Raw genomic sequence first — 12,745 nt, 5'->3', positions numbered from 1 at the left:
AATAAAACAACGGCTTGCCCCTGACAGAGTTTAAACCCATGCGGTCAGCAATCCTTAACCCATAAGCCAAGCCGCCAGACATGACTTATTCTTTGTGATATTCAAACAAAAAGCTTTAATACTTTTTTTAAACATTATAGGACTCTCCTTCCAAGTTCAAGAGAAAAAAGAGACAAACGTTTTTATCAACCCCTCCAGTCGGCATAACAGAGGATTTGTTATCAAGTACAGCAAAGCAGGTAACTTCAGAACCGAACGTAGCCAGTCCTTCTACACAAAGATATACTAGACCTAGGACATTATCAAGGTTTAGTCGTTATACACGTAGAAGAACAACGCCAACAGCATGGACGGGACCAGTTACAAAACCGATGCTCAATAAGACTACAATTTCTCCAGTAACGCAGCGGCCTTCAACAAGAGTGACAACAAGTAAATTTGTCCTTTATAACATAATAAATGATTGTATGAGCATATGTTTTTGTTAGGCTTTACGTCGCACCAACCCTGTAATGCTCATATCGCTACTTTCTTGCTCTTCAATGTTGGTTAATAATTCAGGCGCCCCCGCATTTTTCAGGCACAAACGGGCACCTGAGTAGAACCAAAGAATACTAAGTCTCTGACGAGATCCGAACCAGCAGCTATGCTATGGTGGTTTGAAGTCATAAGTGTCAATGCGCAAAAGTATTCACTTCCGTTGTTGTAGGAAGGACTTCCTGTTGTTTATCTAGAATGCAGATGTACACTGCATGGTTATCATATTTAAATCGTGTCAATGCTTACCTTTAAATAAATTTGTTAGATTTGTGTTTTAATTAGTATTAGTCAAAATGAACTCATTATGACCACCAAAAATATCTGAAAACTTATGGAAGCGATACTTTCACCATGATTGTTTGACTTGTATGCTTTTTAAAGCTTTAGCGTTAAGGTTGAACTTAGAAAATATATTTTTTGTAAAGGAAACATGCACTAGTATGACTAACAAAGAAAACATCACCTTACTTGAAAATATACCAATCAAAACAACGCCTTGTTTGAAAATAACCAATAAAAACACACAAGACAGTAATAAGTAACCTGCTAGTGCGGCTGGGTTTTGTCGGTTGATGCGTTCTGTCTACGTCGCCTTGCCTTGTTGATCTTTGTTCTTATTTGTTCTCTAGCATTTATTGTGGTTCAAAATACAAAGAGCCGCGTCATGACAAAACCAACATAATGCGTTTGCGACCAGCTTGGATCCAGACCAGCCTGCGCATCCGCGCAGTCTGATCAGGATCCATGCTGTTCGCTTATAAACCCTATAACAAGTAGAGAAACTGATAGCGAACAGCATGGATCCTGATCAGACTGCGCGGATGCGCAGGCTGGTCTGGATCCATGCTGGTCGCAAACCCATTATGTTGGATTTGTCGTGACACGGCTCAAATGTGAATATATCAGTTATACTGATCAGAATCAGATTGAAAAATGGTAAATAACAGATTTAATGATTAAATAGATGGTTTTGTGCAGGCTATGATTATAGAAAAATACACTTAATTTCAGACAGACCGATTGATTTTATCATGATGTTTGATATGGACATGGAAAAAAGAATCTTCTTCTTTGCAACAGAAAGTAATACTATTTATGGAAGACCAATAGATTTGCCAATAGAAAACGATATGAAAGAAGCGATAGTGTCGGCGTCGGGAAATATCAGTGGTATTATATATTATTGTATAATTATACACTTTAAATTATTTCTTATCCATGCCTGTGAAAAGCACACATACATTTATTTAATACATGCTGTATGGAAATAATGTTTGAAATTTTACTGACATATCTGTTTATTTAAAACGACATCGGTCTATTGGTCCATCAGAATTTGGACAACTATTGTCAAATGTAACCTAAGTTTGCCATGGTTTGCCATAAACAACATTATATGATAATATGCTCTTTACATATAAATCTTCCAGCTAAGCCCATGTTTAACTTGTGTTGTAATTGGTTATTTTTAATAAGCATTTAGTGCTTCCATCAAAATCCATTGCGTGTAAGATATACTAGGATATGGTTGTTAAAATGTTTGTATGTTGGAAGTCTGATTATATAATATTTGCAATAAATATGTTAAAACTAAACAACATTCTTTTTGAAAATGGATTATTTCAAATTGGAAAGGAAACGTATTTGTTTAGCAGTATTGCATTCATTTGAGTCTTGTCGCCAAACATACTTCGTACTTTATAAATGTAATATATGAGTGCTCCGTTTCTTGTTTTGTTTCCACGAATGTGTTTAGGTTTGGCCTACGATGCAGACGATGGGGATAACTTATATTGGTGTGAATCGGACAAAGGAGATGTTTGGGTTGTAAATGTTGAAACAAAAGCTTCAAGAATCGTTAACAGAGATTACAGCACATTTGCCGGGGCTCACAATCTTGTTATTATTTCAAACCACAGGTATCATTTAATTTGTTGCAATAAAACCACAAAAGAAATTAATTTAATCATTGCTTTATTTATAATTCATAAAAAAATAAACGACATTCACGCATCTTGTCTGAGTATCTTAAATGATAAAGCATGATAATGTTAATGATAAAACCGATCTTCCATTATAGACCAGTTAAATTTAAGGATATTAAGTGCTTGTGTTTCATGCATGTGTTGTTTTTTCTGATTCTCACAGTATGTTGGCGATGGTCACGGGAACTAACAGTTATAAATATATAAAAACGCTGACAATGGACGGGTCACGTGTCAATACAATATCGCATGGAATGAGTACAATTTCAGGTTTAACTTATGACAAATCCGAAAAGGTGTAAGTACATTCAATTTGCATTGAAACATATAAGTTGAGTTTTGGATTGAAACATTTTAGTTGACTGTTACCCCTGTGGCAGCGGGGTTGTCTTTGAGGGTTGAGACATCAGAATCGCAGCATGTATTCCTGCGTGAACAAAAGAGGCGACTTAATGGTTTCGAATTGTTGGAGTCTATGCATCACTTATATTAGCTCCAGCAGGTGAGGTGGTTTTGACCCATGGTATTGCTTTAAGTTTGTAACACCCGAGGAAAGCCAAAATCATATTTCCTGTTTCGGCGCCATATGACATAAATTGTGTTGGTGCGCTGTGAAACAAAACATGTCGACTTTATGTCAGACAATATGGCATAGGCGAAAAGTTATAAATATGATTTTTATAGTTATACATTCATGCATTTCACTTGCAACTGACGAATATTCCTTAGAAAGGATAGAGCCAAAATTGTGTTAATAATGGATTCAAAGATGTTTGATGCATATAACAATTGATAATTTGAATGTTAAAAAAATGAGTTAGGATACATGTTCTATTTCACCTCTACAATACATGTATCATTTACTTACAGGATACATGAACCATTTTACTTCGAGATTACATGTACTATTTCAATTCTAGGTTACCAGTTCTATATAACTTGTTGGGTACATGTACTTTTTACTTATAGGATACAAGTACTATTTTCCTTCTAGAATACCAGTACTATTTCATTTCTAGGCTATATGTAGTATACCTGTACTAGATTACTATTTTTTTTCAACCATAAATCATTACGCTACAAAACTATGCTTCCATTCAAGCCCTATGTAATGATAATTTAAATTTTAAAAACATAGAGAAGTACCTTATGAAAATGACAGAAGAAGGCTCCCCCGGTCGCCATGTGTGGCTGCATATTGTAAGGGGCTAAGTTCCTCCGTGAACATGGCTTCTATTTTTAATCATAATTCTCTGAACATTTTGAATATTAGTTTGCCAATAATTCGTTGTTTTCTTGATTTCAGGTTATACTATATAAATGGATATTATTTGTACAAAGTATCAATAATTACAAAGAATACAGATTTCGTGTTCATGTCAGTCGACGATGGTGCATTTGGCCTTATACTTTATCAAGTAAGAAATATATAAGTCATATTTTTTTCGTTAACAGAATTGAAAAAGGGTAATCCCTCGGAAGCAATGGCAATATTAGCCAAAATATTAAAGATAGTAACATGAGAATTTTAGACGCGATTTTTCTAGTCTGTTCATAAGATGAAATGTAAAAGTAAAACAAGTCTCACGCCCCCTAGCACCGGCTTTTGCAGTATTCAGTCTTCAACAATACTTAAAGATAACAACATGCATAAATCATAAATTGAGAAAATGTTTAATATTGGTAATGAAAGTGTGTCTTTTGCAAGCGAAGATGTTTCTAATAAAATGCTGAATCAAACATTTTGAGCTGTAAATGTTGAGAAAAGGAATTCACATACGATGGATCTATATAGATGACTTAAACACGACTCAAATGAAACCGAAACTAAGTAAAGCTGAATTAACCAAATCAGACAACCAAGTATGCAGTTCTAACGCTGAAAAAACACTGACCATCATCTTTAAACTTATTATTTTTCATTTGTTATTCATCTTATTTAATAAGTTTCTAGATATATAGAAAACATGTACCCGTGGCTTATATAAAAGTGCCTGAAAGAGCATTGTAAAATAGTGAGCCGGGAATTGTTTCAATTAGGAAAAATACGGAACCTTAATAGTGGGGCGGGAAATTGAGAAAATAGTGCAAATTGTGATACAAGCATGAAACTTTCAGGAAATCATCTTTAGACCATGTAGATTTCAAAAGTGAAGTGGGCCCAAAAATATCTCTGCTCATTCAAGATGGCCGCCATTTTCAAAATGGCCGCCATATAAATTTGAGTACATTCTAGCTCATTCATTCCAATTTTTTGTACAGACCTTTAACTCACACCAAAAGCATGCATATACTTTCTCCTTTTCAAAAATTTAAATCTCACAAAATTTCTCTTTCATACTTTTTCCAAATCCAAGATGGCGTCCAATATGGCCGTCGATTTTGTGCAAAACTGTTATATCATTTTTATAGTATAATTTGTTGCACAAATAATGTTAATTATGATAAAAAAAGTGTTTAAACATATCAGAGGTAATCAAATTATATGTTAATCTCAATAAAAGTAAACATTTTAAAAGTTTTTGTCTAAAAACATCTTTAAAAAAGATCAAGAAAAAATTCCATTTTTTTTTTCATATTTTTCAATTTGATTTTCTAAAGTAATGTACAAAGTTAAAAAAGTTACTTTATATCTTAAACTGTATTTGACATTCCATTAATATCATGTGTTTATTGTAAAGAATGTAAGAAAAGCATTAAATCTGTAGGTTTTATATTTTGTGAAAGTGGGTGGGGTAATTTTATATGATAATTGTGAAAGAAAAAACAACAGAAAATCTACATAGCTAAGTTCATTCTATTTCTTTGCCTTTTTACTTTTCTATGAATTCTTATGCAAATGTTCCAACTTAAAAAGTACTTTTTATTTGATGAAAGTATTTTTGTCTTCCTTCGGGCCATTTGGTGGGTGAGCAAGAAATGCACATACAAACATGTGTATACATTCAGTTATTAAATTTGGTTGCATGATAATTCTTGTTTCAATATATTTGATATCATATATTAATTGTTAATCGTAAAGACATATAAGAAGACAATAAATCAACTAAACGTGCTTAAAATAGCAAACATGTATTTGAATGTAAGGTATAAAGGTAGTCCATAAACGCATATTTTTGACTCCTCCACAATTTTATATTTATAATATAAACATTGCTTAAAAGCCAACAAAATGTATGTGATGTGAAACATATATATCAATATATATGGCCTGGCCTGCATGTAGCTTTTTGAAAAGTTAAGATACAAACTAAGTGTACTAGTATTTCCTAAAGTAATCATATCTTATTTTTTTCTTTCAATAAGAGGGTAATGATGTCCCTGGATCACTCACCTAAGATCATTGTTGGAAAAAAAGTAACAAGATCATTTTGGGAGTGTCAATTATGTCATAACACACATGATTTGTGTCATAATTGAATCCGGTTGCTTTTAAAGAAATATGCTCAATATCTGCTTTCAATTTTTTATTTCACACGAGAGAACTTTAATAACTATATCTATATACGAGTCCATATAAACTTAGTGACCTTTTGTGTTTGGTAAATTTGGACCATGTTGTCCATGATATATCATTATATTAAACATAATTATGATGATACATGATTAATGTATATGCGTCGGATAGTGTAGTTTAAGAGAAAACATATTTATTACAGTAGTCTTTGTAAATTAAGTGATACCATTGCAAAACCATTTTAGACTGCAATAGCATCATACAAATTTATGCATGTTATATCAGTCTACATCCCAAATACCTTATTTCAAGTCAATGAAGTTTAACACTAGATGTTTTTAATGTGTTTTCCTATACAAGTCTGTGAACCCAGGTGGCTCTATGAGCATGATTCATTAAATGTGTTTATAAAGACCTAAGGTAGTGCTACATGCCAGCTTAGTACCTGTGCTCTATGCATTTTGATTTTTGAGAAGATTTTTTTATTGCATGTACACTTAATGATACAAAAGTGTTTTATGTAACTTTTAAAGAGGTCTTCTTTACTTGGCAAGGTTATATTTTGACTATCTAAGCTCTAGGCATTACAGTTTGTTTGTTTTTTGATTTTTTTTAATAACATCAACAACAAAACAACTTCAATGCGATTCCCTACACAAGTCTTTAAAAACTGTGTTCCTCGTGAGGGCCTTTAAATCATGTTCCTGCAGTCCAAAATGGCTTGCCCTGTCACTTAGTTTACATTGACTTATATATTAAAATTCTTGTCCGAAACTATGTGCACAGAGAAGAGAAAATATCGTATATCATAACATTGTGATGTTATATATAAAGATTATAAACTATTGGCATAGGGTCAAAATCACTTAGTTTACATGGACTCTTATTGGAATATAGTTATATGAGTCTTCTTGTAGTTCTGAGAGCCTAGTTATTGGACATGATTCTTTAAATCATGACTGGTGAAAAAAAGATACTCCTTTAAGATTTTAGCATTCTTCAGTATAAAAGAATTATAGACCTTTTCCAGCAGTGGGTCTGAGGCGCGTGATCTAGGGTCAACAATTCTCTCTTGTTTAGTAGGAATACATTTAGTTTATTTTCCAAAGTATAAGCTATGTTTGTTATGTGGGTCAAGCGGTTTTATTGATACCTATTTTAGCACACCTAGTCATTAGATAATAATTATGATGTATCAGTCGCCTAAATTTTTGTTTCTTTTGAAAATATCATGTCTACATAAGTTATTAGAAATGGACGGTACTTATTCAATTATACTTGGTTACAATGATGTGCAAGTAAATATAACTTTGAATCATTCTGTTACAAACTTTTAGCAAGACTAAATTGTGCAGGAAATAATTGTATTCATAAATAGACAAACATTTCACTAAGGTCCAGACATGATTTTATCTAACATATGGTTCGTTGATGAATATTCAGTCTTCTTTCTGTATAATTATCAAGTTATATTATGACTATTGAAACAACTTATATCATGCAAACACATTTAATAACTGAATGTATACATATGATTGTATCTGCATTTATTGATATTTTAGTACACCCTCTAGACCTGAAGGAAACAAAAAATACATTAATACAATAAAATACTTTTACAGTGAATATTTGCATAAGAATTCTTAAAAAACGTTATTTTGTACTACAATTGTCTGATAAATTTACCCCACCCACTTTTAATAAGTATAAAACCTTCACATTTTTGTTTTGTTTTTGTTACAATTATACAATAAAACATAGTGTTGATTGAATATCAAATACACTTTAAGAAACTATGTAACTTTTGGAATTTTGTACATAGACCTAGAAAAACCATGTTAGAGAAAAATGAAAAAAATGGCACTTTTCTTTGATTTTTTTAAAATATTTTTTTTGTACAAAAAAACTAAAAACATGACTACAATGTGGTTAACCTAAAAATTTATTTTTTCTACTATATTTCACAATTTATATGGAAATACTCATACCGTGTGCAAAAAATTATACTACAAAAGAGATATATCAGTTTTCATTAAAATTGGCAGCCATATTGGACGCCATCTTGGATTCTGAAAAAATATGCAAGAGAAATTGCTTAAAGATTTAAATTTTTGAAAAGGGGAAACTATACGCATGCTTTGGTGTAAGTTTCAGGTCTGTACAAAAAATTGGAATGAATGATCTATTATGTACATCAAATTTATATGGCGGCCATCTTGAAAATGGCGGCCATCTTGAATGAGCAGAGATATTTTTGGGCCCACTTCACTTTTGAAATCTACATGGTCTAAAGATAATTTCCTGAAAGTTTCATGCTTGTATCACAATTTGCACTATTTTGACAGCAGAGACCTTATTTCCCGCCCCACTATAATTGTGCTTTGTTGAATTAAAAAAAACACAACAAAAACAACAACAGCAACAACAAAAAACATCGTTATTATACAAAATGTTTTGATCTGTTACTTCAAGCATAGATACACAGAGAATTTTACAAAAACAAAACACGGTGAATGAATTGTAATGTTTTATCATATTTGATTCAAAAGCTTTGAAAATACACTATTTCAGAACTATTTGGCTTGGGTACATCCTGGTGATTTCTTTGTGACGTCATATGACTTGGTGACAGGGTCAAGGACGAGGAATGGCTATCTTGGTAACACGTCTATGGAAATAGTTGATATGAAAGTTTTAGACCAACGTCTTCAGTCGACGAACTACACAAGTATGGTGTATTATAATTTATGTAAAATCATACTTTTACACAATTCATTTTTTGTTAAGCCAATATAAAATTGCTTACAATTGTAACACATAATTGAATATATCACATTTTTGAAACACCATTCATGTCAAACTTTGAAGAGGTTATGATGTGTTTAAGGTTTTTTTGCCTGCCTAATTGAGTTTATAATACGCTTCTTTTTTAAAATACTGTTCACCTTTTCACTTTTTCCTAACATAAATTGCTTATTTTTGGGGTTAAATGTTGTCACACATGGAATTACGTTGTATTTGTTGTTAGCTTTTATGTTTTCTTCAGGTTTGATGGGACCTTTCGAGTTTGCTTTAGAAAGTCCGTATGTTATAATTTCATCCGGGTAATTCTGTTACTATTTATGTCATGCAAATAAATCATCTGTTCTGTTCTGTTAGACCCATGTGCGTTTGAGGATGGCGGATGTTCTCAGATATGTATTACAGCATATGTTAACGACGTTATGACACCAGTGTGTGAGTGCCGCCTTGGTTACTTCTTAGACGATGACAATCTCACATGTATCTCAAGTATGTATTTAATGACAATACAAAATGTGAATATGTTTACCTTTACCTTTGGAATTTCCGCTGAGGTCCGAAAGCTTAAAACATATACTGCGAATTCACTTAGTTTCGTGGGCATAAAACTCGTGGTTTTGTCACAAAGAACATTTTCGTGGATTCCTAATTTGTGGACTGTTTATTTTTTTTCAAAAGGTAACATATAAGTAATATGATGCAAAATAATCTTACATGGATTGACGTATCCACGAAAACCGTGAAAAGTTCCCCGCGAATAATTAAGATTTTGCAGTAATATGAATATTTTACAAAGATACAAGATACAAATGTGAATGTTTTAATTCCAAACCGGTAGAACTTCTTTAATGCACTTGTCAAACTTCTATTTTTAAAGAGTTTATTTCAATTATTGGGGTATTAAAAATGAAAAATTAAAGTTTATCAGCTATGATGGTGACAAAATGATAGGAATAATAACCTAGATTTGACATTACTGATTTCAAGTGTACATGTACAGGGTTAAAGTTATCAGTTAAAGTTCTGTCCAGTTTGGGCCTGTCTATAACACTGACTACTCAAAGTTCGCATGCTGAAAATTCATTTATCCATTACCGAGGTAAACATCTTTCAAACATTCATCATTTTTAGTAAAGCATGACTAAATAGAGGTCAAGGCAGACCAGACGGTCAACAGTTAATTAAATACAAAAATTCCTTATTCAACACAGGTTTATCTATAACATTAATTCAGCGGTTCGAGAATTAGTTTATTTTTCATAATTTTAGATATACCACTGATCGCAATTTACATATTTTAATGGTATTAATTTGTTAATGTCAATAAGGCTAGACAACACAACACTGACATACAACAACACAACATTTATATGATCCTGAACTCTTTCTTTTACAGATGTTGTAGATGACAATTTTATCATCGCTGTAGACATGACAAATAATGAGCTACTACAGATAAGCTTGGATGATAATACAATCAATGCCATTCCAAACCCGGATAATGATCAGTATAAAGGAGTTTTCTTTGACATAAGTACTCAGAAACTTATCTGGACAGAAAATTATGATAGTAAAATGTATACGTCTAACCTGAATGGTACGGAAGAACGGGAACTAGCCAATCTAGGTAATGTTGTTGACTTTGATGTAACCTGTGAACAAAGCCCCCCCCCCCAAGAGAGACCAAACATGACCTTTAGAGATACAGAGGTGATCTTTATTTGAAGGTTGTTCTTTTTAATCAATGAAGGGTTGTTGAAGAGTGGTCTTTATTTACAGTTTGATTTAAATTTGGAGATGGTCTTTGACCCAAATTTAACTGTATATCATTTGTATATAATAGATTATATATGATGATGTTATTATGTTATAAAACAAGATTTTAGTGGACTGTATGAGTGCTGAAATAAGTTTATAGCCTTTGAAACAGCTGAGCTGAAATCAATGAGAAATTATCATCGTCGGAACCCATGGGTACTGATTTCCGCATAAGTGTATACGTAACGAGTACACATGGGTTATCGAGGATGGTAAATTATATAAGCAAGTAATATGCCAATTAAATGCAAATATTTTTTCTACTTTTGGCGCAAAATTATGAAAAAAATTGTTTAATTCAGGATATCAGGGCTATCTGCGACGATTGGACAAGGATATGACTACTGGAAACATCTTCTTTACGGCATTCTATGACGATTTTATTGGAGTTGTTACACCATCAGGGGAAGCACTGGTGTTGTTCAGTGTGTATACAACAACATCGCTAGGTGACATAGTGCTTCATCCTGGCAAAGGGTTTGTTTGATTTTATAGAGGAAATGTTTGAATAAAAAAATTGACTGTAAAGGCCGCTTCAAATGAATTACATGTCAGATAGCTTTCAAACTAATGAGGTCAGGAGATTTTTGTATAATCATGAACAACACACTGCTTTTTGAATCATATATTAACTTGCCATGTATTTTATTAATATAATCATTTGTTTGTAAAGATGAATAGTATTCCACTTTATTTTAAATAATATGTAAGTTGTCAATAGATACAAATACCGTCGCCTTAGTGAAGTAAAGGGTTCATTCCTATTAAATTATGTAAGGAGTTAACCCGTTACTGCACTAAAGTAACCATACGGAGTGTTCTGCCTGTTTATTGCTTATTGTCTCATGTTTAGAGGTAAAGAATATTAAATAAAATGGCTTTAAAGTTTTTCCCCTTAACATCCTGGTGCCAAGAGTCTTCAACCTTTGCTAAATTTGTGTAATAGTTCGCCCAGTTGTGAATTAAGAACAATATAGGTTTATGGGATTTCAATATCAATTTACTAGAATTGAGCTACCAACAGTATAGAGCCATGCCATTCTGCACGGTAAACTGCAGGCCGTTCTGTTTGTACAATTGTTGCAGGTAAAATTGTTGAATGCACATTATGCCTCAGAAACGAATAAATCTTTACATCTTTTGAAAGTGGTAATATGAAATTTATAACATTCAAATTATGGTTTTAGAGCTTATTTGATGCTTGTTACCTGGCAAAAGTAAATAATTTGTTATATAAGTAGCACAGTGTAACCAAAGCAGGTTTATTTTACTTCCATACAAAATACTAAATCACTAACATTGTACTTATTGCCATCAAAAGCGACAAAAGAAACAGATAGCTCAGGTAACTGGTCAATGAGTAACTTTTTGGAACTTTAAAAGTACATAAAAAAGCGTTTGAGAAATAAAAGTTAAAGTATTTCTGGGGCATAATGGGCCTTTAATGTAAGATTGGAATATTATTAAGATAATAGTAATCAAAGCAATTTTTATGGCTTCAGGGTTATGTACTATACACGTGACTACTACTTTTCAACATACATTGGTCGTGCCGACATGGATGGCAAAAATGAAGTTGAGTTAATAAAGGGACACCATGTTGAAAAACCAAGTGGTGTGGCGATAGATTTTATTCGTAAGTTGATTAAATAATAAGTAAAGATGAAAACTGGACCTGGTTTTAGTGCCTGTGTGGTTTAGATAGCCGCTTGCTGACCACTGATACAATATGAAAGGAAAAATGGACAAGGAAGTGGTTATAAATCCTGGGAAAAGACTTCAATAAACATTAATTTGCTTCCAGTCTTATCTATTATGCATTAATTGTAAATGTTATGTATGTAAAGATGTTCTCACGTGACAAATAAAATATGTTTTACCCAAAGATTATGTACACGTAATGGGCTTTAAATAATTTCATTAAAGGAATACAATCTATCAAAGTATATATTCATTATTTTTTTATTTGATAAAAAGGGTATACTACTTTGCATATAAACTTATCTAGAAAATTAATATAATTTATTTAGAAACACAATGATGTCATATTTATTTCATTTTACTATTTTTTCATTCAGTTCAGGTAAGTAAACAGGTCACGGACTTATTACAAGGCTATTTATTTTCAGTTAATCATATATCT

General features: G+C 32.2%; 1 protein-coding gene across 1 annotated transcript in view; it reads left to right on the top strand.

Moving 5' to 3' along the window:
- LOC132740525 (prolow-density lipoprotein receptor-related protein 1-like) overlaps positions 1-12,745 on the top strand; it is a 29,089-nt gene that overhangs the window by 6,262 nt on the left and 10,082 nt on the right. The window contains exons 8-17 of the mRNA XM_060728446.1: positions 141-432; positions 1,552-1,710; positions 2,297-2,459; positions 2,689-2,823; positions 3,832-3,943; positions 8,554-8,710; positions 9,142-9,273; positions 10,181-10,411; positions 10,905-11,079; positions 12,105-12,238. Coding sequence (XP_060584429.1) covers positions 141-432; positions 1,552-1,710; positions 2,297-2,459; positions 2,689-2,823; positions 3,832-3,943; positions 8,554-8,710; positions 9,142-9,273; positions 10,181-10,411; positions 10,905-11,079; positions 12,105-12,238 — 1,690 coding nt within the window. The remainder of the gene's footprint in view (positions 1-140; positions 433-1,551; positions 1,711-2,296; positions 2,460-2,688; positions 2,824-3,831; positions 3,944-8,553; positions 8,711-9,141; positions 9,274-10,180; positions 10,412-10,904; positions 11,080-12,104; positions 12,239-12,745) is intronic.

This window comes from Ruditapes philippinarum, unplaced genomic scaffold, assembly GCF_026571515.1.
Source record: "Ruditapes philippinarum isolate M1 unplaced genomic scaffold, ASM2657151v2 ctg3650_1_1_1_1, whole genome shotgun sequence".
Taxonomy (NCBI): domain Eukaryota; kingdom Metazoa; phylum Mollusca; class Bivalvia; order Venerida; family Veneridae; genus Ruditapes; species Ruditapes philippinarum.
This window is presented reverse-complemented; position numbering and strand designations above follow the sequence as displayed.